Source organism: Sprattus sprattus (assembly GCF_963457725.1).
Source record: "Sprattus sprattus genome assembly, chromosome: 7".
In the NCBI taxonomy this organism is placed as follows: Eukaryota; Metazoa; Chordata; class Actinopteri; order Clupeiformes; family Clupeidae; genus Sprattus; species Sprattus sprattus.
In genome coordinates, this window is record NC_137926.1 from 2,547,859 (window position 1) to 2,575,794 (window position 27,936).

The following is a 27,936-nucleotide window of genomic DNA, read 5'->3' on the forward strand; positions in this document are numbered from 1 at the left end:
GCAAGCGCCGGGGGAAAGTGGGCCAAACTCTGCAGCATAAACAACAAGCTGAACTCACTTTTTCCTCTTCGTCTTAATGCATGTTCTATGTCGGACATGCCGGATAAAACACGTGTCGTGTTATGTAGCTACCCAACACACACACACACACACACACACACACACACACACACACACCAGACCAGCCTAACTCTGTGATCCTGATAGCCCTCCTCTATCATACACATCGGTTGTGTGAGGGGCTTCGGAGATCTAGTTGGTGCCGAGCCCCGGACCTCTGGACCGGATCCTTCCGGAACCGAATGTGCTCCTGCTCAGCGAGTGGCCCAGAAGCCTGTGTGGCCCAGTTAACACAGGTGAGCGGCTCCACTGCGGGGCAGATGCACTGGACTCCTATTTATACAGCAGAGGTGGACATGTCCGTCCCCCGTCACCCCCCCCCCTCAGGAATCTGGGCCCCCAGCTGCTGCAGGGCCTATTTCAGCTCCACATGAACAGTGTCGGTGTCTCTAACAAAGAGGAGAGAGAGTGTGTGTGTGTGTTTTTGTGTGTGTGCAAACATGGGGGCTGCTTGCCCTGGACTGCGTTTCACGTTCCTGAGAGATTTACATTTAACCTAAAAAATGTGCAGTGCAGTTTTTCCTCAGGCACGGGAGGGCCCATCTCCTCTCCTCTCCTGTCTCCTCTCCTCTCCTCTCCTGTCCTGTCCTCTCCTCTCCCTAACAGTGAATTCCTTCCCAGTGATGTCACCCATGTAAATCAGCATGTGCTTCCCTTTCTCTCTCGCCCGTGGAAAGCAGTTCTGTCTATGTGACGCCTGTCTGCTCTGTGAAGTCAGGCAAACCCTCTTCTTCTTCCCGTGTGTGTGTGTGTGTGTGTGTGTGTGTGTGTGTCTGCACAGCCAAACGTGTGTGTGTGTGTGTGTGTGTGTGTGTGTGTGTGTGTCTGCACAGCCGAACGTGTGTGTTGTGTGTCTGTGTGTGTGCGTGTGTGTGTGTGCGCAGCCACACATGGGTGTCTGTGTGTGTGTGTGTGTGCGCAGCCACACGTGTGTGTGTGTGTGTGTGTGTGTGTGTGTGTGTGTGTGTGTGTGTGTGTGTGTGTGTGTGTGTGCTAGCTGCTGCTGCGGCTGCCGCCTTGACCTGTTCTTGGAATGCGAGCGGGCTGTGCTCGCTTCCCTAGCTTTGTAAACAGCACCCGAGGCAGCGGCGCTTCAGCGTGGGGGTGTGTGTGTGTGTGTGTGTGTGTGTGTGTGTGTGTGTGTCTGCACAGCCAAACGTGTGTGTGTGTGTGTGTGTGTGTGTGTGTGTGTGTGTGTGTGTGTGTGTGTGTGTGTGTGTGTGTGTGTGTGTGTGTGTGTGTGTGTGTCTGCACAGCGTGGGTGGTTCTGTTGGTTCTGTTGGGTTCTGGTGTCTCACTCTATCAAGAACCGGCCCGTCTCTCCACCACCCCCCGACCCTCTCCCACGCTTTCTATCTCTGTCTGTCTCTGTCACTCTTACTCTCTCACTCTCACTCTCACTCTCTCTCGCGCTATGTCTAGCTCTGTGTCTCATCATGCCCTCGGCCCAAAAAACAAAGTTTGCAAATGTGATGCAACAATTTCTTGGAATGTCTTGCTAAATCGTCTCTTCTAAGCAAACATGTTACCCAGTATTACACAAGAACATCAGCACTCTGGCCACAGGGGTCTTAAGGGATGGGGATAGAGGGGATGGGGGGGGGGGGGGGGGGGGGGGCTGGGCGGGGGGGGTTTGGACGCTGATGTTCAGCAACAGATTTCCGACAGTGAAGTCTTCTGCCTTGTTGCCCTTGTAGAGCCACATGATGTTATGTGACGGTGTATTGTGTATTGACTGCTGTTGAAGACTATAAAGGACAGAACTGCTGTTGATTCTGTTGGCGCCATTAACCTGAATTGACTTCATAATCAGTCTGGGCAGAGATAAGAGATGCAGTCAGCTAGTGCCCTAGATATGGATTTAGAATCATTCATTTGCAACACAGAGAGAGAAACAGAGAGACACACAGAGACACACAGAGACATAGAGATGGACATAGAGATGGACATAGAGATGGACATAGAGATGGACATAGAGATGGACATAGAGATGGACATAGAGACGGACATAGAGAGAGACTGAGAGAGACTGAGAGAGACTGAGAGAGAGACTGAGAGAGAGAGAGACTGAGAGAGAGACTGAGAGAGAGACTGAGAGAGAGACTGAGAGAGAGACCGAGAAAGAGAGAGAGAGAAACGGACAGGCGGAGAGAAAAAGAAAGCGACGGACGGACAGACACACAGACAGAGGGATGGACAGCAAGAGAGAGGTACCACAGTCTGGCCATCGAAAAGGGCAGACACAGGCTACCTTGCTGCCCAGAGAGGACAGGCTGTGTACCAACTGCAACCAAGGTGTAATTGAAACAGAGCTTCACTTCCTGGCAGAATGCTGTCAATAGAAAGAAATTAGGGACCAATTCTTTCCTAAATTCAGAGCTATGCACCCAGACCCTCAGGACTTTGACCCAGGTCTGAGGGTGTTATTGGGAGAGGAAGAGAGGAGCACAAGAGTGGCAGCAAGATATATAAATGCTTGCCACAGAAAAAGAGAAGAGTCACTTCATCAGTGAACCACACACATGCACTCACATCCACACCACCACACATGCATGAACACACACGCACGCATGCACACATGCACACATGCACACATGCACACACACACACTGCCGTTGCAAAATTATGTTTTATTTTCTACTTGTTCTACTATATTATTATATGTACTACAAGAATGCTTTGGCAATGCAAATTGTGTTTTTTTGTCATGCCAATAAAGCTGAATTGAAATTGAAATTGAGATACATACAGAGAGAGAGAGCTCTCTCTCTCTCTCTCTCTCTCTCTCTCTCTCTCTTTCTCTCAGAGAGATGATTGAAGCTGACAAAGAGTCAAACAGAGAAAACTTTAGTTGCTACATTGGTCTCTTATGCAACTGCCATTTGTAAACAGTCACCATCAAAGCACTTGGGTAATTGGGTTGTTGTGCAACCATGTCAAATATTTTAAGGCTGATCGCATTTCATGTGAAAGTGATGTCGCAAGTCAAATATTGTGTTAGTTTATTCATCCACTCCCACATCTGTGCTTGGGTACATAACACACACACACACACACACACACACACACACACACACACACACACACACACACACACACACTTGGGTACATAGCAGATCTGAACGCTCCATTGTCTGTGCTTGGTACTGGTACATAACAGGTCTGAATTTCTTTGGAAGGTATCCTGTAGACGATCTACAGATGCTCAGATTATAAACAAACTGTCTGTTGAAACTCCGTCTACAATAAGTCTACAATGTCTGGCTAAGGTTAGGGGTTAGGTTTGGTTAAGGTGATGTTCAACAATAAGAAAGATTAAACTTGAATTTCAACAAATCGTCTGTTAGGGTCTCAACAGAATTAGGTGAAAGGTCTTTGGCTTCTACAGTTGTTCATTGGTAAGTGCAAAGCCATCATCACTGATGTTGGGTAATGCTTTGACCTTAAGGGGAACAGAAAGAACCGGTGCCCCAAACAAGAGATGGTGTAGAGATAGAGTAAGGGCTCAAACTAGAGATGGAGTAGAGATGGAGTGGAGATGGAGTAAGGGCTCTAACTAGAGATGGAGGAGAGATGGAGTAAGGGCTCTAACTAGAGATGGAGTAGAGATGGAGTAAGGGCTCTAACTAGATGGAGGAAGGACTCTTACTAGAGATGGAGTAAGGGCTCTAACTAGATGGAGGAGAGATGGAGTAGAGATGGAGTAAGGGCTCTAACTAGAGATGAAGTAGAGATGGAGTAAGGGCTCTAACTAGAGATGGAGTAAAGCCCCATTTCTTCTTTTGTAGTTTGTCTCTTTATTCTTCATTCCCTCTCTGGAAACATACGCATGTAACACACTACACTGAGCAGGTTTGCTGTTGTGGTTGTTGTTGCCGTGCACCTTTTGTAAATGCTATTCCTTAGCAACCGTTGCCCCCATCTTGTTCTGTGCTTGTTTTCCTTTTCTTCTTCCTCCGTTTCTTTGTCTTAATTGTTCCGGTGATGAACGTGTGCACACACACACACACACACACAAACACAGAGAAGATGGATAGACCCTCCCTGCAGTGGACCCTGAAGGAACCCAGCACACTCTGCTGAATGGATCAAGTGAATTACGATTTTCTAAATTTGTCTGGCATTTTTTAAGGACTTCATTTCAACACCGTTGCACTGCATTATTTTAAGATGTTGTGTTTTTATGCACAGCGTGTGTGTGTGTGAGTGTGTGTGTGTGTGTGTGTGTGTAAAATCATTATTTAGGACGTTTTACTTTGCAGCATAAGCAAGTATCTGGTGTAAATACGGTGTGGCCAATATAGATATTGCAATATAGCCATTTACGGGCTTCATTGCCCGTGCGGACACAGGTTCAAGTCTGGCCTGAAGCGTCTGTGTCCTTTCTCCCCCTGAAGACCAACCCAGGCATATTCCAGTTAATATCAGCTCTCTGTTTATTTGAGTGACATCTGTGTAGCCTCCCACGCTGTAACCTCTACTGGTGTTTTTCCTAGGAACTCCTGGCAGCAGACAGACAGACAGACACACACACACACACACACACACACACACACACAAACTCCTGGCAGCAGTGCAAACGCCCTTGTCAGAGTGTTTTTCTTTCTTTGTTTTTTCTCACGCCCTAAAGGTCTCTATCATCGCTTTAATACTTCAGATTTGCTTGAGATAATGGATTACCAACACACACACACACTCTCTCACACACACACACACACACACACACACACACGCCTTGAGATAATGGACCCGTGGTGCCAACACAAGCATTACACACTTAATTTGACCGCTACTGTGTGCTGCTGTTTGGAAGCTCGACTACCACGGGCGCTGGAAAAGTGCATCCAGATCCAGGAGGTTTGTGTTTGTCATCCTGTGTAGGTGTGTGTGTGTGTGTGTGTGTGTGTGTGTGTGTGTGTTTGTCATCCTGTGTAGATCTGCAGAATTTCTGCTGAATTGATTGAGAAATAAAGGGCAAATATTTCTCAATCAAATGTTCCAAGGGTGTGGGTGTGGGTGTGGGTGTGGGTGTGGGTGTGTGTGTGTGTGTGTGTGGGTGTGTGTGTGTGTGTGTGTGTGTGTGTGTGTGTGTGTGTGTGTGTGTGTGTGAGAGATCATTTTGTACTGTGATTCACTGTGGACAAAACGACATACACTACTAGAGATCTTGTTTCTCCTCGGCCGAATGAATTCAATAAGAGGCCACTGTAAGGACTGGGGACGTGATGGCTCTTTGACCTCAGTGAGGACGTGATGCCTCATTCACCTCAGTGGGGACGTGATGCCTCTTTTACCTCAGTGGGGACGTGATGGCTCTTTGACCTCAGTGAGGACGTGATGCCTCATTCACCTCAGTGGGGACGTGATGCCTCTTTTACCTCAGTGGCGACATGACGCCTCTTTTACCTCAGTGAGGACGTGATGCCTCTTTTACCTCAGTGAGGACGTGATGCCTCTTTGACCTCAGTGGGGACGTGATGCCTCTTTTACCTCAGTGGCGACATGATGCCTCTTTTACCTCAGTGAGGACGTGATGCCTCTTTGACCTCAGTGGGGACATGATGCCTCTTTTACCTCAGTGGCCTACTGAGAAACTGCACTTCAATTCTGGAACTTTTCTTCTCAAAATTTGATTTCCCATGAACTGTTGATGGACTGTCAGGTAGTTAAACTCGTGCGTTGGCTCGTGTGTTGTCACGTCAGCTTGCTGTGGGTTACATATTTAATGAATGGAAGTAGCTACTTAACAAGTGTAACAGCATTTTATACCTTGTGATTGTGCAAGTCTCAATAGTTGCATTGTTGGATTTGTCTAAGAAGATCCACGGAGAACAAAGGCTATCTCTTTCTTGTGAGTTATACATGAAGTCCACACCAGTGGTAGAATAACATCACCAGTACACCTGGACCAGCTGCTTGCTGGCCTTCCTTACTCTTGCTTGCCCGTCAACTCTGTGTGTGTGTGTGTGTGTGCACCAGTGGTAGAATAACATCACCAGTACACCTGGACCAGCTGCTTGCTGGCCTTCCTTACTCTTGTTTGCCCGTCAACTCTGTGTGTGTGTGCACCAGTGGTAGAATAACATCACCAGTACACCTGGACCAGCTGCTTGCTGGCCTTCCTTACTCTTGTTTGCCCGTCAACTCTGTGTGTGTGTGTGTGTGTGTGTGTGTGCACCAGTGGTAGAATAACATCACCAGTACCAATAGACCAGCTGCTCCTTGAATACCATCACCAGTACCTCTGGACCAGCTGCTCTCTGGCCTTCCTGTCTCTCGGTCAACTCTGTGTTTGCCGATGAGGGCTACACTCTCTGTGTGTGTGTGTGTGTGTGTGTGTGTGTGTGTGTGTGTGTGTGTGTGTGTGTGTGTGTGTGTGTGTGTGTGTGTGTACACCAGTGCTGATGAGGGCTACACCCAGTTGTGGGATGCTTTTCTGTTTAGACATGAGGCATGCATCTTGTGACTCAGCTGCCTGTTTGCTTAGGAGGCTCACAGGTGTACAGCTCGCAGTTCCAACGAAGACGTGCCCTCGACAGGTGTCAGGCGTGACTCAGAGAGGCTTGCCGTGCCACGTGACGTCCCCATGTCTGATGGACAGTGTGTGTGGGCCAGGGCCATGCTGCTGGTCTCCCCCAGGTGTGCTCTGATGTAACCCCTCACACTCCACTTCCAGGGCTTTACTGCAGCTGTGTGTGTGTGTGTGTGTCTGTGTGTGTGTGTCTGTGTGTGTGTGTCTGTGTGTCTGTGTGTGTGTGTGTCTGTGTGTGTCTGTGTGTGTGTGTGTGTGTGTGTGTGTGTGTGTGTGTGTGTGTGTGCGCCTGCAGTAAAGCCCTGGAAGTGGTTATGACGTCATGGTGCCATGTGTTACTCTTGAAGTCATCGGGCCTGTGAAGACACCTGATTGAACTGACCAGCACTTCCACTGAATGTTCCCTTTAGCTGCTGACGCACGTTTATCTCCAGCGCTTGACTCAGGCTAAGGAAAGTAGTTGGCCTACCCATGACCTGTGTGTGTGTGTGTGTGTGTGTGTGTGTGTGTGTGTGTGTGTGTGTGTGTGTGTGTGTGTGTGTGTGTGTGTGTGTGTGTGTGTGTGTGTGTGTGTGTGTGTGTGTGTGTGTGTGTGTGTGTGTGTGTGTGTGTGTGTGTGTGTGTGTGTGTGTGTGTGTGTGTGTGTGTGTGTGTGTGGTTTCTCCTCATTTTTCAACCCCGGCCTCTTCCTTTCGTTTTTCCCCAACCAAAACACGTCACAAGGGCTGACGACGCCAGTGCTAATTGCAACTTCTGATCAGACATGTTCTCGATTAGAAGGAGCTATATGATGAAACCATCTGTGGTGAGCCAGAGTCGTGTGAAAATGATAAGCTGCTTTTGTTTATGCAGTTATTTCCTCTCACGCCCGCCCGCGTGCTAGTCGGTCTTTGGCGGTGTGTTCAAGAACATACGTGGTAGTTGCGTGCGTGCGTGCGTGCGTGCGTGCGTGAGCGTGAGCAATGACCACTAGAGAATGGCACACTGGGTGACCGTGAGCAATGACCACAAACCACCAGAGAGCGGGTGCTGGGTGACCGGGTCAGGGAGGTGTGGAAAGGTGTGTGTGTAGGGGAAGTGTGTGGGTAGGGGAAGTGTTGAGCATTCCCTGGAAAGCTTTGCTAGTCTTCGGTTTCTTCATCATTTGAATCCAACTCCAAACATGGTGGAACTGAGTGAGCGTGTGTGGCTGGAAGTGTGTAGTTATGAAGATGTGTGCATCGCGCATGGCAACAGACAGATGAATACACACACACACACACACACACACACACACACTGCCATGACCTCGTGTGACGGTGCTGTGTGGTAAGGAAACCTTGACTCAGGCAAGCACCCAGGGCTTTAGTGTTCTTTGGACAGCACATACATAGACACACACACACACACACACACACACACACACACACACACACATTGTTTAATCATGTTTTCTGTTTGGTTTTTCTTCCAAAAAATAGAAGAAAAACATTGCCCCACAAAAACTCTGTAAATTTCCCACCCTGCGTCTGGTCATAGACTAAAATGATCTCTTTAAACTGAACTTCAGTTCACATGTGATTCACCTGATTTCTGCTTTAGAACTGTAGTTCAGGCTATAAGGAAGAATGTCTAAGCACACATAAAACAGCTCTTTGTAACTTACAAAATGGTACTTTAAGGGAGGTTTGAAGAAGGCTTGTTCCAAAAGCATATTTTCAGCTATTTGACGTCACAGTGTGGGCCAGATAGGAGTCTATGTAAAGGTTAAAAATGCCTTCTCATGCGAAATGTTGGGATTGCATTCATAGTTTTTGTTTGGCTCGCACTGGACAGCACATACATACATACATACATATACACACACACACACACACACACATACACACACACAGCTCAGTCACCCTCTCTCTCCTCCTCCTCCTCTCTCCTCCTCCTCCCTCCTCCTCCCTGCTCCTCCTCCTCCTCCCTGCTCCTCTCTCCTCCTCCTCCTCCCTGCTCCTCTCTCCTCCTCCTCCTCCCTGCTCCTCTCTCCTCCTCCTCCTCCTCCCTGCTCCTCTCTCCTCAGGGGGCACCCAGAGACTCCCGCGGGCGATCGGCGTGGCCCGGGCCAAGGAGCTGATGTTCGCGGCACGGGCGGTGGACGGCGCTGAGGCCCTCTCGCTGGGGCTGGTCAGCTACTCCATGGAGCAGAACAAGAGTGGCGACGCAGCCTACCTCAGGGCCCTGGACCTGGCCCGCGAGTTCAACCCACAGGTAAAGGAATGAATGAATGAATGAATGAATGAATGAAGGAATGAAGGAATGAAGGAATGAAGGAATGAATGAATGAATGTAAAGGTAAATGGCTTGAATGAATGAATGTAAAGGTAAAAGGCTTCAATGAATGAATGAATGTAAAGGTAAAGGACTTCAATGAATGAATGCATGAATGTAAAGGTAAAGGGCTTCAATGAATGAATGAATGAATGTAAAGTTAAAGGGCTTCAATGAATGAATGAATGAATGTAAAGTTAAAGGGCTTCAATGAATGAATGAATGAATGTAAAGGTAAAAGGCGTCAGTGAATGAATGAATGTAAAGGTAAAGGGCTTCAATGAATGAATGAATGAATGAATGCAAAGGTAAAGGGCTTCATGACATACCCGTGAACATGACTAACCAATGAACATGTCTGAGTTCTGGGAAGTAACTACTGTAGAGTTCTGGTGAACATGTGTCATTTTGTTTGTTTCTTTGTTTTAGGGACCTATTGCGATCAGGATGGCAAAGCTGGCGATCAACCAGGGCATGGAGGTAAGATGGTGTGTGTGGGTGTGGGTGTGAGTGTGTGTGGTGTGCACGTCACTCTCTTAGTAATCTGCCATTATGAAGGATTGCACTTCCACTGGCTGCTACAAAGGGTTGCTATGCAGTTGGTGGATTCACCCATATAAGGGTCTCTACAAGGACCCAAGTGACGTGCCTGAGGCCATTTCTTAAGCTCTCTCTCTCTCTCTCTCTCGCTCACACACTCCCCCTCTCATTTTCTGTCTTTTCTTCACTGTCCTATCAATAAAGGCTAATATATACTTAAAATACACACATACAAACAAGCAAAAGTCTGGTAACTTGACCTTGCAACAGGATCTCTCGCTCTCCCTTTGACATCCTCTCTCTCTCTCTCTCTCTCTCTCTCTCCCTCTCTCTCTCTCCTTCTCATCCTCTCCCTCTCTCTCTCTCCTTCTCATCCTCTCCCATCCACTCTCACTCTCTCTCTCCTTCTCATCCTCTCCCATCCTCTCTCACTCTCACTCTCCTTTACTCTCTCCTCCACTCTCTCTCTCCTTCTTTTTGCTCTCACTGTCTCTATCTTATTCACTCTCTCTCTCTCTCTCTCTCTCTCTCTCTCTCTCTCCTTCTTTTTGCTCTCACTGTCTCTATCTTCTTCACTCTCTCTCTCTCTCTCTCTCTCCTTCTTTTTGCTCTCTCTCTCCTTCTCTTCCCCTCTCATTCTCTCTCTCTCTCTCTATGTCTCCCGTTGCTAACAGGAAGAATAAATGTGTTTAGTCATAGTCTCACAGAAACTCCACTGACGCAGTGTTCACACCAGTCTTTTATTCCATTGAGTAAACGCTAGAGTGCTTCAAAGCTGAGCAATCGTGCAAAAAATGTTGTCCATACTAAAATGTTGTCCATACTAAAATGTTGTCCATACTAAAATGTTGTTCATACTAAAATGTTGTTCATACTAAAATGTTATTCATACTAAAGTGTTGTTCATACTAAAGAGTTGTTCGTACTAACTGGTTCTGGCTGGATTTCATACTAACGTGCCAGCTTGAAGGAAACCTACACACAGGCCTCAACAATGCCCCTTATCAATGAATGAATGGCGGGAGTGGCAGAGTGTTTAGACAGACCTCTACATCGCCCTCATTTGTCCCATCTGTGCATACAATATGTGTTCATCTCTAAGTATGCCTCATCTCGTGTGTGTGTGTGTGTGTGTGTGTGTGTGTGTGTGTGTGTGTGTGTGTGTGTGTGTGTGTGTGTGTGTCGGTGTACTTGTACAGTCTGCTTGCCTTTTGCCTTCATCCAGTGTGTGTGTGTGTGTGTGTGTGTGTTAACTGTCTGCCTGCGTGTTGCCTGATCTAGTGTGTGTGTTTACAGTCTGCTTGCCTGTTGCCTCATCTAGTGTGTGTGTGTGTGTGTGTTACAGTTTGTTACAGTTTGCTTTGCTTTCTTAGACAAATGGATTTTAGGGTCGATGGTTGAAACTAGACTTTTTTCTTGAGTTGTGCCACTGAGGAGATATTTCTGGCACGGGAGAAGGCCAAGGTTACCTTTGAAAGTGGGTCTCCAGGAGTTGTTGTCATGGAGGGAGCTGTGTAGGTCTAGTGTGGTATTATTTTTTTTTTTAAATAATAGTTGAGTTGTTTTACCCTGTTTGTGGTGATGCCATGTTTCCTCTTCTAAGGCTAGTGCTATATTCCGTCTGGGTTGGCAGTGTTGACGTCTGGTCATAGACTAAAATGATCTCTTTAAACTGAATTAACTTCAGTTCACATGTGATTCACCTGATTTCTGCTTTGGAACTGTAGTTCAGGCTATAAGGAAGAACATCTAAGCACACATAAAACAGCTCTTTGTAACTTACAAAATGGTACTTTAAGGGAGGTTGAAGAAGGCTTGTTCAAAAAGCATATTTTCAGCTATTTGACGTCACAGTTGGGCCCAGGTAGGAGTCTATGTAAAGGTTAAAAATGCCTTCTCATGCGCAAATGTTGGGATTTGCATCCATAGTTTTTGTTTGGCTCGCACTGATGTTGTATGTGGACCCCTTCCAGCTTCTAAAAGCAACCTCTGGCCACACAAGCTCACTAATCTCTACCAGCACCTACAGCAGCTCTGCAGTACACACACGCACACACACACACACACACACACACACAGACACACACACACACACACACACACACACACACACAAACTCTCACACCCACATGCACACACACACACACACACACAAACTCTCACACCCACATGCACACACACATGCTCACTAATCTCTACCAGCACCTACAGCACCTTCAGCAGCTCTGCAGCACACAATGAATTAGTCTAATGGTAAACTATAGACCACACACACACGCGCACACACACGCACGCACACACACACACACACACACACACACACACACACAACTATGTCTGGAAGCCAATTTTTAGGATTTCATTCACGGTAATTGAGGCTGGCGTCCTGGCTTGAATTAAAGACTTTCAGGGAAGCTTCCATGCTGTGTTTATTACTGAATAGAGATACCTAATATGAACCCTCGACGTAGAAACTCATTTGAACTTCCTGGAAGAGTTGTTGAAGAAATGCGTAATTCTATATAATTCTATAATCTCGTTTGATTTTCAGGTGGACCTAAAGACAGGCCTGGCTATTGAAGAGGCGTGTTATTCCCAGGTGAGCTTGGAACAGTAACACATGTTGCACACACACACACACACACACACACAAGCACACTCACGCGCACGCACACTCACACATTTGCATTTTGAGTTTGAGACTGTATATGTTCCATCCGCTTTAATTAAATTCACATAAACAGACACACACACACACACAGTAACACACTTTGCCCACTCAGAGGAAAACAAGATTGTTTGTGTCACAGGTCGACAGATTGCTGTCAGTTTATCATGTGCGCGTGTGTTTGGGGGTGTGTGACTCGCAAGCGTGAGCCGAGTCTAAAGATAGAACAGGATTCTCACGATGTCGACGGGTCTCCGTTGTTTCCAAGGTTATTCCGACGAAAGACCGACTGGAGGGCCTGGCAGCCTTCAAGGAGAAGAGGCCCCCGCGCTTCAAGGGAGAGTAAGAGGACCAATCGGAGGCTGTCATCGAGCCCCCTGCCTCTCCAGCAAGTGTCTGGGTCTCTCCATCACTGCTATTGTCACCACGGCAACGTTTGCTGGTACCCACAGCTGGAGGTGATGGAGCTGACGGACCGCCGTGTCCTCCCCACAGAGAGTGAGAGGTTGGGGGTGGGGCATTGCTGGGGGGGGGGGGGGGGGGGGTAAATCAGCCTTAACGAGGCAAAAGCAATCATCACTACTAACATTTAGCTAGAGGTATAATTCTTTCCAAAAATGTTGAGGCACTCCTTTGAAACCACTCATATCTCGCTCACGCATTGGGTTTTGGCCTTAAAATTGTTTAAGAGATGGGTGTCTCATTTTGAAATAACATATTATATTTAATATAATTATACTACTTCTAATTCTTGTGAGGTAAATGAAATACAAAGCTTCTAGATCCATGATCATGAGGTATGTGATTGTTGCCTCTGTAGATCGTAGACATGACTGTGAGAGGGGTTTTGCATGGGTTCATAGCTTTTAAATTCTAGTTTCCTACCTTCATGAGTTGCCTTTCAACACCTTACAGGAGTCATTTGTGTTCATGTTTGCATTCAGATACTAATGCTCTATATGTGTGCGTGCGTTTTATCCACGTTATAAAAGAAAGACGTTTTTTTTAAAGGCATTTCTGTCAAGTGGAATGACCATGTTCTATACCTATGTAGTTCAACTATTTGCTGGTTACCCAACAAGAGCAATGCACAACTTTGTGGCCAGATGTACTTTTAAAATGCTGGAAAACGTATCGTCTTTTCTCAAAAAGAGTTTGTAAAATGTCTCAATAAATCGACTCCATAAATCATCAACTGTTCCGGAATGTTGAATGTTGAATTTCATGTGTTCATTCTTTGGGCTCACTTCTTGTGTAAGACTAATAATGTTGATTCGGCATTTAAGCCTGCCTCACCACACTGACATAATAGCCTGTGGTTCTGAATTCTTCCAAGGTCACACCTGTGGTTCTGAATTATTCCAAGGTCACACCTGTCTCAGATCAGCAGTCCTGCTCGCAAAAGAGCAATGTGACACAAGGTTATGTCAGCCTATCAGACGTGTCCCACTTCCTCATCATCTGGAACACTGCACAGAACAACTAAACTGTTGAGTCATTTTTAAAACTTTGCCTTCTCATACAAGTGGAACTGAAGGAAACAATAACAGGCCACGAGCTCACATCCTCCCACACACACTCACACACACACACACACACACACACATACTCTCTCTCTCACACACACACACACATTCTCTCACACACACACACACACATACTCTCTCTCACACACACACACACATACTCTCTCTCACACACACACACACACACACACAGGCCATGGGCTCCACATCCTCCCCCATCTTGTGTTCCTTAATAAGCCTGAGGCTCGTCATGTTTCGTACATGCAGTAATGACACTGAGTGATAAGTGCGGGCCTACACTGAGGCACTAGCTCCCACACAAGCACTACCAGTCCTATGGGGGAGTCTGCATCACTCGTTTAGAATTAAAGAGTACAACCTCACTACCCTCCGGTGTGGGTGTGGAGTCTGCATCACTCATTTAGAATCAAAGAGTACAACCTCAATGCCCTCAGGTCTGCTGCCGTCATAAATCTAATTGTTGAACAGGTAGGATTGTGGTACTTAGGATGTGTAGCGACAGGACTTAGCATACTATCCTGCTTAAGAGACTGAGCATACAAAGAGACTCAGCATACTATCCTGCTTTAGAGACTACTCAGTAATGATCTTGCTTTAGGAGGCGACTGAGAGCGGGAGCTGAGACTAAATATCTGCGTATCTGTCTGTCGCCCCTGAGCCGGAGAGGCAGGGGCGGATTTAGAGGCGGGGCCAGGGGGGCCGAGGCCCCTCCTCTAATTTGATTGGCCCCTGATTGGCCCCTGTTCTGCCAATCACCTGGCGAGAAAACCAAGCGGAAAACCAAGCGGAGAATTAAATGATCACTGCTGCAGTTCCACCTCTAAACTGTTGGTGGCAGTGCGCCGGTTGCGTCAATACAAGTGAATAGAAGAAGAAGCGTTCTGTTCCTGCCGGTTGCTGCGTAGCGCAGAGCAGCGTGAACCTAGCGGGAATAGAACGTTCAAACCGGATATGAAAACTGTTAGCCAAAACGGCTAAAAGTTAGCGAAACTATCAAAATAAAAGTCCCGCGATTTATACGGATCCACAGCGGTTAACAATGGGAATCCCTGACAATAATGATAATGAATTCCATGCAGCCACCCAACGGTCGAAATTTCGCCTTTTAATGTATAAGAATGAGAAATTAATGAAGATGTTTGGTGGAAACCTTCCAGATTGTTCAAATTACATGATAAAAGTAGCCTACTATTTTTCAATAGCTCTAAAAATGGCTCTATCTTTTTCAGGGGGATATATATCATTTGGGATACATATATCATTTGCCTTATTCGAGAAATAACTTATTTCTTATTTGAAGACCAAAGAAACTAAGAGGGTTACACTAAACACTACAGCTCATTGATGAAAGCCATAAAACAAGGCATTATACAATGCACACAATTAGAGTGCATGCATGACATTCAAATACTTGAAATAGGAAAACTAAGTCTTGTGCACCCTCAACATGGGGGTAAAATGAAATCCTTACAACATGACCTTTCAAATGACATATGATTTACAGGGCCTGAATCGCTTTTGTGGCATTGGCGGGGCATCTTGTGCCAACTGTGCCATTCGCCATAGACACGGCTGGAGAGCACATATTCAAATAGCTGAAATAAGAAAACTAAATCTTGTGCACCTTAACATGGAGGTAAAATGACATCCTGACAACATGACCTTTCAAATGACATATGATTTACAGGGCCTGAATCGCTTTTGTGGCATTGGCGGGGCATCTTGTGCCCGCTGCACCATTCGCCATAGACACGGCTGGAGGGCACACCTAATATTCAAACAGATGACATAAGAAAACTAAATCTTGTGCACCTTAGCATGGGGGTAAAATGACATCCTGACAACATGACCTTTCAAATGACATATGATTTACAGGGCCTGAATCGCTTTTGCGGCATTGGCGGGGCATCTTGTGCCCGCTGCACCATTCGCCATTGACACGGTTGGAGGGCACACCTAATATTCAAACAGATGAAATAAGAAAACTAAATCTTGTGCACCTTAACATGGGGGTAAAATGACATCCTGACAACATGACCTTTCAAATGACATATGATTCACAGGGCCTGAATCGCTTTTGTGGCATTGGCGGGGCATCTTGTGCCCGCTGCACCATTCGCCATAGACACGGCTGGAGGGCACACCTAATATTCAAACAGATGACATAAGAAAACTAAATCTTGTGCACCCTCAACATGGGGGTAAAATGACATCCTGACAACATGACCTTTCAAATGACATATGATTTACAGGGCCTGAATCGCTTTTGTGGCATTGGCGGGGCATCTTGTGCCCGCTGCACCATTCGCCATAGACACGGCTGGAGGGCACACCTAATATTCAAACAGATGACATAAGAAAACTAAATCTTGTGCACCTTAACATGGGGGTAAAATGACATCCTGACAACATGACCTTTCAAATGACATATGATTTACAGGGCCTGAATCGCTTTTGTGGCATTGGCGGGGCATCTTGTGCCCGCTGCACCATTCGCCATAGACACGGCTGGAGGGCACACCTAATATTCAAACAGATGAAATAAGAAAACTAAATCTTGTGCACCTTAACATGGGGGTAAAATGATATCCTGACAAAATGACCTTTCAAATGACATATGATTTACAGGGCCTGAATCGCTTTTGTGGCATTGGCGGGGCATCTTGTGCCCGCTGCACCATTCGCCATAGACACGGCTGGAGGGCACACCTAATATTCAAACAGATGACATAAGAAAACTAAATCTTGTGCACCCTCAACATGGGGGTAAAATGACATCCTGACAACATGACCTTTCAAATGACATATGATTTACAGGGCCTGAATCGCTTTTGTGGCATTGGCGGGGCATCTTGTGCCCGCTGCACCATTCGCCATAGACACGGCTGGAGGGCACACCTAATATTCAAACAGATGACATAAGAAAACTAAATCTTGTGCACCTTAACATGGGGGTAAAATGACATCCTGACAACATGACCTTTCAAATGACATATGATTTACAGGGCCTGAATCGCTTTTGTGGCATTGGCGGGGCATCTTGTGCCAACTATGCCATTCGCCATAGACACGGCTGGAGAGCACACCTAATATTCAAACAGATGAAATAAGAAAACTAAATCTTGTGCACCTTAACATGGGGGTAAAATGACATCCTGACAACATGACCTTTCAAATGACATATGATTTACAGGGCCTGAATCGCTTTTGTGGCATTGGCGGGGCATCTTGTGCCCGCTGCACCATTCGCCATAGACACGGCTGGAGGGCACACCTAATATTCAAACAGATGACATAAGAAAACTAAATCTTGTGCACCTTAACATGGGGGTAAAATGACATCCTGACAACATGACCTTTCAAATGACATATGATTTACAGGGCCTGAATCGCTTTTGTGGCATTGGCGGGGCATCTTGTGCCCGCTGCACCATTCGCCATAGACACGGCTGGAGGGCACACCTAATATTCAAACAGATGACATAAGAAAACTAAATCTTGTGCACCTTAACATGGGGGTAAAATGACATCCTGACAACATGACCTTTCAAATGACATATGATTTACAGGGCCTGAATCGCTTTTGTGGCATTGGCGGGGCATCTTGTGCCCGCTGCACCATTCGCCATAGACACGGCTGGAGGGCACACCTAATATTCAAACAGATGAAATAAGAAAACTAAATCTTGTGCACCTTAACATGGGGGTAAAATGACATCCTGACAACATGACCTTTCAAATGACATATGATTTACAGGGCCTGAATCGCTTTTGTGGCATTGGCGGGGCATCTTGTGCCCGCTGCACCATTCGCCATAGACACGGCTGGAGAGCACACCTAATATTCAAACAGATGACATAAGAAAACTAAATCTTGTGCACCTTAACATGGGGGTAAAATGACATCCTGACAACCTGACCTTTCAAATGACATTTGATTTACAAACATCCAAAGATGAGGTTTGTTGTAAAGCCGAGATTAATGGAATAAACACAGGTTTGTATTGAGGTAGGTGTTATTGTGGAGACTCTTGTTTTCTGGTATGGAATCTGTAGAAGCCGCTGTGGTGCATCTAATTAAAATGCCTGAGAATGATGTTGACTCCAGTTTGATATGTATTAATAAATTGAATTGAATGGAATGGATAGGGTGTGTTTGTGTGTGTCTGTATGTGTGTTTAGGTCATGTATATGTATGTGTTTGTGTGTGGGTGTGTGGTTCTGCAAAGAAACAGAATACAAACTACTTAGCAATAATACTATATGAATCTCTCAATATACAGCTAGTCACAACCTAACATTCACAATAGCATTAATCAACAAGTTTGTCATCTAACTAAATTCACACTACTACCTACATTAATCACTTATTATTACACTTATAATTACATTATATCTGCTAAACAGCACAAGTTACACTAAACATATCCCTAAATCGCTAAAGAAGATTATATACATTTATAATTTAACCGCGACCGGTGTTGTACCCGATTCAGCACCCCCGTCAGAATATGCACCCCCTTGACGCACCACTCGCTTGCCTAAACAAACGCAGGGGAAAATACTATACTACGATTTCATTATTTGTGAAAGAGATGGAAGAGAAGAACACAAGTGATTGTACTCTTTAGAACAGTTCTAAAGACTGTAAACAACCGATGTTTTTCTATGCAACCATTGACGCACCACTCGCTTGATCGGAAAGGAAAGCAGTTCGCCTAAATAAACGCATGGAAAAATACTATACTAAGATTTCATTATTTGTAAAAGAGATGGAAGAGAAGAACACAAGTGATTACAGTCTTTAGAGCTGTTCTAAAGAGTACAAACAACCGATGTTTTTCTTCCAAAAACCTCGGATAATAGCGAACGCAATAGAACACCTTTTTGTTCTGTGGAAATATATAGCCTACCCCAGCCATGACTACAAAATGAATTAATGTAATTTTGAGTTAGCAAGTTGAATGTATTTGACACGGTGTTTCACAAGACTAAATAACGAAATGCAGTTTAGTATCTAACAGGAAGTACAAATAAGCAGAAAGTGCAGAATATGTGCATATGAATGGCAGTGGTATACATAATGGGATAGTATAAGATACAGTATGATACTGTACTCTGCTTAATCATACTAGTCCCATGACTGTACTCTGAAAAGCATTTGATGATCGGATCAACAGAATTCTTTTAAAGGGGGGGGGATTTCATGCAATTTCATACCATGCAGAATAAGCACCCCCTGTTCAATTCTGCTAGGAAGGTGGCACATGCATGAAACTCACTCTGCCTACTCATACTAGTCCCATGTCTGTACTCTGAAAAGCATTTGATGTTGGGGTCAACAGAATTCTTTTAAAGGGGGGGTGCATATCACGACAGGCCTATTTTCACACCGGTCAGAATAAGCACCCCCCCCCTTTAAAAGAATTCTGTTGACTCCAACATCAAATGCTTTTCAGAGTACAGCCAAGGGACTAGTATGAGTAAGCAGAGTGAGTTGCATGCATGTGCCACCTTCCTAGTAGAATTGAACAGGGGGTGCTTATTCTGACTGGTGTGAAAATAGGCCTGTCGTGATATGCACCCCCCCTTTAAATGAATTCTGTTGATCCGATCATCAAATGCTTTTCAGAGTACAGACATGGGACTAGTATGAGTAAGCAGAGTGAGTTTCATGCATGTGACACCTTCCTAGTAGAATTGAACAGGGGGTGCTTATTCTGACTGGTGTGAAAATAGGCCTGTCGTGATATGCACCCCCTCCTTTAAAATAATTCTGTTGATCCGATCATCAAATGCTTTTCAGAGTACAGACATGGGACTAGTATGAGTAAGCACAGTGAGTTTCATGCATGTGACACCTTCCTAGTAGAATTGAACAGGGGGGTGCTTATTCTGACTGGTGTGAAAATAGGCCTGTCGTGATATGCACCCCCTCCTTTAAAATAATTCTGTTGATCCGATCATCAAATGCTTTTCAGAGTACATACATGGGACTAGTATGAGTAAGCACAGTGAGTTTCATGCATGTGACACCTTCCTAGTAGAATTGAACAGGGGGGTGCTTATTCTGACTGGTGTGAAAATAGGCCTGTCGTGATATGCACCCCCCCTTTAAAAGAATTCTGTTGATCCGATCATCAAATGCTTTTCAGAGTACAGACATGGGACTAGTATGAGTAAGCACAGTGAGTTTCATGCATGTGACACCTTCCTAGTAGAATTGAAGAGGGGGGTGCTTATTCTGACTGGTGTGAAAATAGGCCTGTCGTGATATGCACCCCCCCCTTTAAAAGAATTCTGTTGATCCAATCATCAAATGCTTTTCAGAGTACAGACATGGGACTAGTATGAGTAAGCACAGTGAGTTTCATGCATGTGACACCTTCCTAGTAGAATTGAACAGGGGGGTGCTTATTCTGACTGGTGTGAAAATAGGCCTGTCGTGATATGCACCCCCCCCCTTTAAAAGAATTCTGTTGATCCGATCATCAAATGCTTTTCAGAGTACAGACATGGGACTAGTATGAGTAAACAGAGTACTGTATCATACTGTATCTTATACTATCTCATTATGTATATACCACTGCCATTCATTTGCACATATTCTGCACTTTCTGCTTATTTGCACTTCCTGTTAGATACTAAACTGCATTTCGTTATTTAGTCTTGTGAAACACCGTGTCAAATTCATTCAACTTGCTCATTCAAAATTACATTAATTCATTTTGTAGTCATGGCTGGGGTAGGCTATATATTTCCACAGAACAAAAAGGTGTTCTTTTGCGTTCGCTATTATCCGAGGCTTTTGGAAGAAAAACATCGGTTGTTTGTACTCTTTAGAACAGTTCTAAAGACTGTAATCACTTGTGTTCTTCTCTTCCATCTCTTTCACAAATAATGAAATCGTAGTAGGCTATAGTATTTTTCCATGCGTTTATTTAGGCGAACTGCTTTCCTTTCCGATCAAGCGAGTGGTGCGTCAAGGGGGTGCATAGAAAAACATCGGTTGTTTGTACTCTTTAGAACAGTTCTAAAGACTGTAATCACTTGTGTTCTTCTCTTCCATCTCTTTCACAAATAATGAAATCGTAGTATAGTATTTTTCCCTGCGTTTGTTTAGGCGAACTGCGAGTGGTGCGTCAAGGGGGTGCATATTCTGACGGGGGTGCTGAATCGGGTACAACACCGGCATTAATTAAATATACACCCGCGATCGTACAACGGATTTAAATATCAATGCTCGGTTATCTAAACACATACTGTAAGCAGAATAAACTAAGCATAATAAAGGAACATTATTAATACTTACAAGTATCTGAACGCACACGATTTAAATGATAATATTTAAACGGTAAACGTATGCAAACCAACTGCCTTCACACCAACTCTCCATCCACTGTTCTCCTCTTCCCGCGACTGGGTACCTTAAGTGCAAACAACTCTGATTGGGTGCACGAGTGGAGCCATGAGTATGCACGCACTACAGGAATGACCCAACAACAGCGAGTGCCAAATATCAACAAATAAAACGGTGCACAAGCCGTCACTTCGTTGCCAATGGCTCCCTATGCTGTAAATGACTGAGACACGCTTGCAACTTGTGTCCATTTTACTATCAATTTTTGCTGTTTCGCTGTCCTAAAATATTGAAGACAGACGTTAAAATGATTCTAGCAAGACATACCTACAGCCAAAAGTGTGATTTCTGTCAACAAATCGAGTTTCAGGAGAGCGTTTAATTGTACTTTTATTTTGACGGTATATTCTGCCGTTTCGGACTGACCGGACGTCTTATTGCCGCTACAGAAATCCTTAAATCCGCTAGTTTCACGGAACTGTAGCGCAGCATTTTGTACACGTGCTGTTTTCATGACGAATGCAGCATATAACTCACTCTGGTTGGTTAAAAATACACATGGGGTGGGTCTTAAGGCTTTGGTGACCACCAAAACGAACTTTGGTTGGCTGAAAATCACGTCAATCAATCAGATAGCCACGCGATATTCTGTGTTTGTTTTCAGTGAATCTCAAATGGTGCACATCAGACATATCGTAGTAGACAGATGAATGGCGAGGTAAGAGAAACTAAATTAAGGTGCATGGTATTTTGAAAGAGGTCGATCATCACCAATAGGCTAATATCATTAGATATGAGCTTGCATTTTCATTAAGCAGGAAAAATTAACCTTCGACATGCAGGGATAGCCTGCTACTGTTGTGTCAACTCGCAAGCGCAAGTTAAAAAGAACAATGCTGCTAATTCTAAATGATTTAGCAAGTACTCTATGCGATCTCCGAATCACATTTCTCATTCCTAGCTGGATGAATTTCAAACTTATGTGTATCTATGAATTGCAGTGCATTGCCTAGGCTATTTATTTGTGTACAATGCTCGTCTGAGTCACTTGGGTGTGCTAAGCGTTGAGTCTCGACGGGCCAAGTCATTGGACTTGAATTAATTTGTCAGGCGTTTTAGCGCAAAGCATGGGAATCGGAGAACTCTTCTTTTCTGAAGAGAGAGAGAGAGAGGTGTATACATGCTTTTTGCCACCTTGTTAGGACTAGCGACTATAAACAAAGCTTAGAAGGAGAAGCTGGTGTGTGTGTGTGTGTGTGTGTGTGTGTGTGAGTGTGAGTGAGTGAGTGAGAATATGTTGTTGTATATAGGCCTACAGTTAAAAGCTGTTGCTATGTTTTGTGTGTTTTATGTGCCCTTTATGCACACTGAATTAAAATATATATATATATATATATATATTACAATTACTGATTCATGATTTTTTATTTCAGTTTCAAAAGGGATACTGAGTTATTCATTGTTGCTTTTGGATAGTTGACTAGAAGTAGATGTTCTTTACTGTCAGTATGTGTGTATTGCCTTGTCGCAAATTGATGTTTATTTAAGCAGCGTCATCACTGGATATCAGATGGTGATGACACTGTTGGCCCCTGAAGGTTACATTTGGCCCCATTGTGGCCCCTGCTTCAGAAAAATCCTAGAACCGCCACTGCGGAGAGGTAATCATACGCCACGCTTCATGTGCCTGTGAGCGCTTCATGTGTCATCAGTGTGCCAGTATAAACACTAGCCTTGCTGTTTCTCCAGCCTAGTTATCCCAAGGGGACTTCACTGGAAATAGTGTGTGTGTGTGTGTGTGTGTGTGAATGGTGCTCGCTTGTACCTCACCCTGCACAGCTACGTAAGTGGAGTCCTTTTCAAGACAGCTGTCAGCCCCCGCAACACCAAGCCGACGGCCGGCCGTCAGCCAATCTCAGCCCTTTGGCGACCGTCTGCAGCCCTAGTGTTTGAAGGTGTGTGTGTGTGTGTGTGTGTGTGTGTGTGTGTGTGTTGAAGCACTGTCAAATAATTAATTACTTCTACAACTACTATTATTACTATACGACTACTAGTATTGTGTATGTGTGTGTGTTGGTGTTTGCGGTGTGTCCCGCACCGTTGCCACTAACCTAGTCTGCGGCTGTCTGCGGCTAGTCGGCCCATTGAGCACGTTGGGTCGGCAGTAAAGCCCATGAGAGAGATCACTCTGATTGGCAGTTGGTATGTACTTATAGTAATATAGTAACGAGACGGTGCTTATAGTAATATAGTAACGAGGCGGTGCTTATAGTAATATAGTAACAAGATGGTGCTTATAATAATATAGTAACGAGACGGTGCTTATAGTAATATAGTAACGAGACTGTGCTTATAATAATATAGTAACAAGACGGTGCTTATAGTAATATAGTAACGAGACGGTGCTTATAATAATATAGTAACGAGACGCTGCTTCTAGTAATAAAGTAAATAGACGGTACTTATAGTAATATCTTCCATGTGGGCTTTGAGCCTGTAATAAAGTTTAATAATAATATAGTAACGAGGCGGTGCTTATAGTTATATAGTAACGAGACGATACTTATAGTATATTGATAACGAGGCGGTACTTATAGTAATATAGTAATGAGACTACTTATAGTAATATAGTATTGAGACTTCTTATAGTAATATAGTAATGACATGGACTCACAGACTGGGGCTTTCTACCCTCCCAAGGGGAGGAAGGATTCCTGGATGCCATGAAAAGTTCTTTCTGGAACTTATCTTTAATCAGTTTTACTGCAAAAGAAAAAACACATTTTCCACATAGGACCTGTCAACATGAACAACCCCTTCCTGGCCAGAGATTTCAACAAGGAGTCACATGCTTGCAGAGTCCATTTTTGTGTTTTTCCACATGTGTTTTTCCAGTTTCATTCTCTGGAAATGCTAGCTCTCATGTTATGTGCTGTTCATAAAAAAAAGGTCTTTTTGGCCTACGTTCTTATCTTTGATGTCATTCTGTACTTTCCCACTTGGACCGATCTACCCAAGAGGAGCTGCATTCCTCCGCTAGCAGTGCACACACACACACACACACACACTCTGTAGCGCCTATTCATTCTCCGTCTGAATGCCTACGGCAGGAAGTGGCCTGGCAGTTAAAACATTTAAAGCAACATTCCAGAGATTTTAGACTTTCTTCTCACTCCCTTCTTCGGTCACATGTGCCGCCAGAGGGGGAGAAGAAACTGTGAAGTGAAATGTCAGCTCCATTAAAGATCTTAAAAAGCCCCCGCAAGACAAAGAGAGGACTCAACTACATCTGGCAGGACGCACTGGCCCCCCACCCCCACCCCACCCCCACCGTCTGATTTTGTTATCTTTAGACTGAGAAAAACATCAATAAACACAAAAGGCCCCCCAGTCATGTCAGAGGGCGAGAGAAATTAAGATGTGGGTGTTTGGTTGGTTGGTTGGTTTCCGGAGGTTTTGTAAATGATTAACAGAAATGATGTAACGCTAACCGCCTCAACTCTGTCAGGCAAGAAGGAGCGTGCCGAGGTGAACATGCAACAGGCTTTATTCTCAACGCTCACTCCCTCCACTGGTTAGTCATGTGTGTGTGTGTGTGTGTGTGTGTGTGTGTGTGTGTGTGTGTGTGTGTGTGTGTGTAAGACTTCCATGGCTTCAGTCCAAACAGTCCTGCCTGTCAGCACGGAAATCGCACAGGCATGTTCAATCGCTCCGACTTGCCTTTGTGTGTGTGTGTGTGTGTGTGTGTGTGTGTGTGTGTGTGTGTGAGTGTGACTCACACTTCATGTTTGAACTGTTTTATTGCTTTTCTCTCTCTGTCTCTTTGAAGGGTTTCAGATAACTGTTTCAGGTGTGGGTAATGTTAAGTGAATGTAATATTGAGTGAAATGTGTGGGTTTGTGTGTGTGGGTGAAAACTCCTTCAAGCTTATAGTACCTTGCACAGTTGCCCCATCCACCCTGAAGGTGAAGGTGTGTTCACACAGCGGTCTCATTGCGTGGCTGAAGCACCCACCGTGCCAGAGCGTGATAGCTTTTCACTTCATTTTTATTTTGGGAGGCAGAGAGGAGGGCTGAGTCTGTGCGTCTTGCTAATGAATCCTTTTGGAGCTCCTTCTGTGCGGGACTGTGTGTGTGTGTGTGTGTGTGTGTGTGTGTGTGTGTGTGTGTGTGTGTGTGTGTAATAGAGTGAAATAGAAAAAGAAAGAGCTTTTCAGTCCATGTTCAAATATTGCTGTTCGAACAGATGGCCTGGGTCCAGATGTACAAGCAGCCATATGTGAGCTATATTTAGGCCAGGTGTCCTCTGTATGTCGCTGTTCCACTGTTAAGATAACAATGCTTGTGTGGGTTTTAAACGGGCTTTGACCTCTTTCTGATAAGCCCTCAGTATGTAGAGCACGTGCACGTGGGGGGGGGGGGGGGGGGGGGGGGGATTATCTGTTCCTGAGAAAGTAAATATTGTCGGGCCTTGATATCTGTGCAACAGCTTGCATTTCCTGTTCCCATAAGCACCTGCATGTGTTTTACTGTAAGAGCGCTTCTGTGAATCATCCCATCCCACACACACACACACACACACACACACACACACACACACACACACACACACACACACACACACACACAACCACACACACTCACACTCACACACACACACACACACACACACAACCACACTCACTCACACACACACACACACACACACAACCACACTCACTCACACACACACACACACACAACCACACTCACTCACACACACACACACACACACACACACACACAACCCCCACACACACACACACACACACACAACCACACTCACTCACACTCACACACACACACACACACACAACCACACTCACTCACACACACACACACACACACACAACCACACTCACTCACACACACACACACACACACAACCACACTCACTCACACACACACACACACACACAACCACACTCACTCACACACACACACACACACACAACCTCACACACACACACACACACACACAGTCACACACACACACACACACACACAGTCACACAGTCACACACACAGTCACACACACACAACCACACACACACACACAATCACACACACACACACAACCACACACACACACACTACCCCGGCCCCTCTCAACCTGCAGTACCAACCAAACCTAGCGTTCAGGATGCTTTTGTGAACTAAAAGCACAGACCCTCTAGAAGGTTCCATACAGTGTGTGTGTATGTTGAGCTCTAGCGGGGCTGATGGGAGGCTGTGGTGCACTTGTTACATTTCCCACGCCTCCTGACACACACACTCACACACAATCACACACACACCTCCTGAGCCTCAATGAAGAGAGGGGGATTCCACATTCCAAGACTATAGACATACACACATTTAAACAGACCACTCACTTAAACTCCCTCTCTCCCTTCATCTCTCTCTCTCTCTCTCCCTCCATCTCTCTCTCTCCCCTCCCTCTCTCTCTCTCCTCTCTCTCTCTCTCTCTCTCTCTCCCTCCCTCTCTCTCTCTCTCTCTCTCTCCTCTCTCTCTCTCTCTTTCTTTCTTCTCTCTCTCTCTCTCTCTCTCCCTCTCTCTCCCCCTCTCTCTTTCCTTCTCCCTCACTCTCTCCCTCTCTCTCTTTCTTCTCTCTCTCTCATCCCTCCCTCTCTCTCTCTCTCCCCTCCCTCCCTCTCTCTCTCTCTCTCTCTCTCTCTCTCTCTCTCTCTCCTCTTCTTCTCTCTCTCTCTCTCTCTCTCTCCCTCTCTCTCCCCCTCTCTCTTTCTTCTCCCTCACTCTCTCCCTCCCTCCTCTCTCTTCTTCTCTCTCTCTCTCTCTCTCCCTCCCTCTCTCTCTTTCTTCTCTCTCTCTTTCTCTCTCCCTCTCTCTCTCTCTCTCTCTCTCTCTCTCTCCCTCCCTCCCTCTCTCTCTCCTCTCTCTCTCTCTCTTTCTTCTCTCTCTCTCTCTCTCTCCCTCTCTCTCCCCCTCTCTCTTTCTTCTCTCTCTCTTTCTCTCTCTCCCTCTCTCTCTCTCTCCCTCTCTCTCCCTCTCTCCCACTCTTTCTCTCTTCACCCTTGTGACACACACAGTCAAGTATGTAGACATACAAGTGGAGACGTCCCATTGCATAAAAACCAGGCAGCTTGCAGTACACACCCTTGAACACATACTGGCACACACTCACCCCCCCCCCCCCTCACACTAGCTAAAGTACACACACACACACACACACACACACACACACTAACGCACGCACACACATTAACGCACACACACATACAGACTTACACACAAACACATACAGACACACACACACACACTCATACACACTAACGCACACACACACACAGACACACACACACACACACAGAGACACAGACATAGACATAGACAGACACAGACAAAAACACACACATACACACACACACACACACACTCACACACTCTCTCTCACACACACACACACACACACACACACACACTCAAACACAGTGGAAAACACAAAGGGTGTTTATTATTAGTGTGAGCTCTGAGTCTGAGTTTTACAGTCTCTGTATTCCAGAAAGGAATGTGAGCTATTTCATCCGAGCTGGCAGAGAGGTGCGCCATGCTGCACGTAGCTCTGATGGCTCGGGGGGCTGGGAGCCTAGGGGCCCACCACATAACACACCAGTGTGTGTGTGTGTGTGTGTGTGTGGTGTGTGTGTGTGTGTGTGTGTGTGTGTGTGAGAGAGTATGTGTGTGTGTGTGTGTGTGTGTGTGTGTGTGTGTGTGTGTGTGTGTGTGTGTTTGTGTTTGTGTGAGATAGTATGTGTGTGTGTGTGTGAGAAAGAGAGTATGTGTGTGTGTGTGTGTGTACTTTAGCTAGTGTAAG

At 45.4% G+C, this 27,936-nt stretch overlaps 1 protein-coding gene across 1 annotated transcript in view; it reads left to right on the top strand.

Moving 5' to 3' along the window:
- The window catches only part of auh (AU RNA binding protein/enoyl-CoA hydratase), a 26,590-nt gene extending 13,938 nt beyond the window's left edge, over positions 1-12,652 (top strand). Inside the window, exons 7-10 of the mRNA XM_080842699.1 lie at positions 8,700-8,887; positions 9,377-9,427; positions 12,039-12,086; positions 12,424-12,652. Of these exons, the coding sequence (XP_080698825.1) occupies positions 8,700-8,887; positions 9,377-9,427; positions 12,039-12,086; positions 12,424-12,501 (365 nt within the window). The 3' untranslated portion in view covers positions 12,502-12,652. The remainder of the gene's footprint in view (positions 1-8,699; positions 8,888-9,376; positions 9,428-12,038; positions 12,087-12,423) is intronic.
- The last annotated feature ends 15,284 nt before the right edge of the window (positions 12,653-27,936 follow it).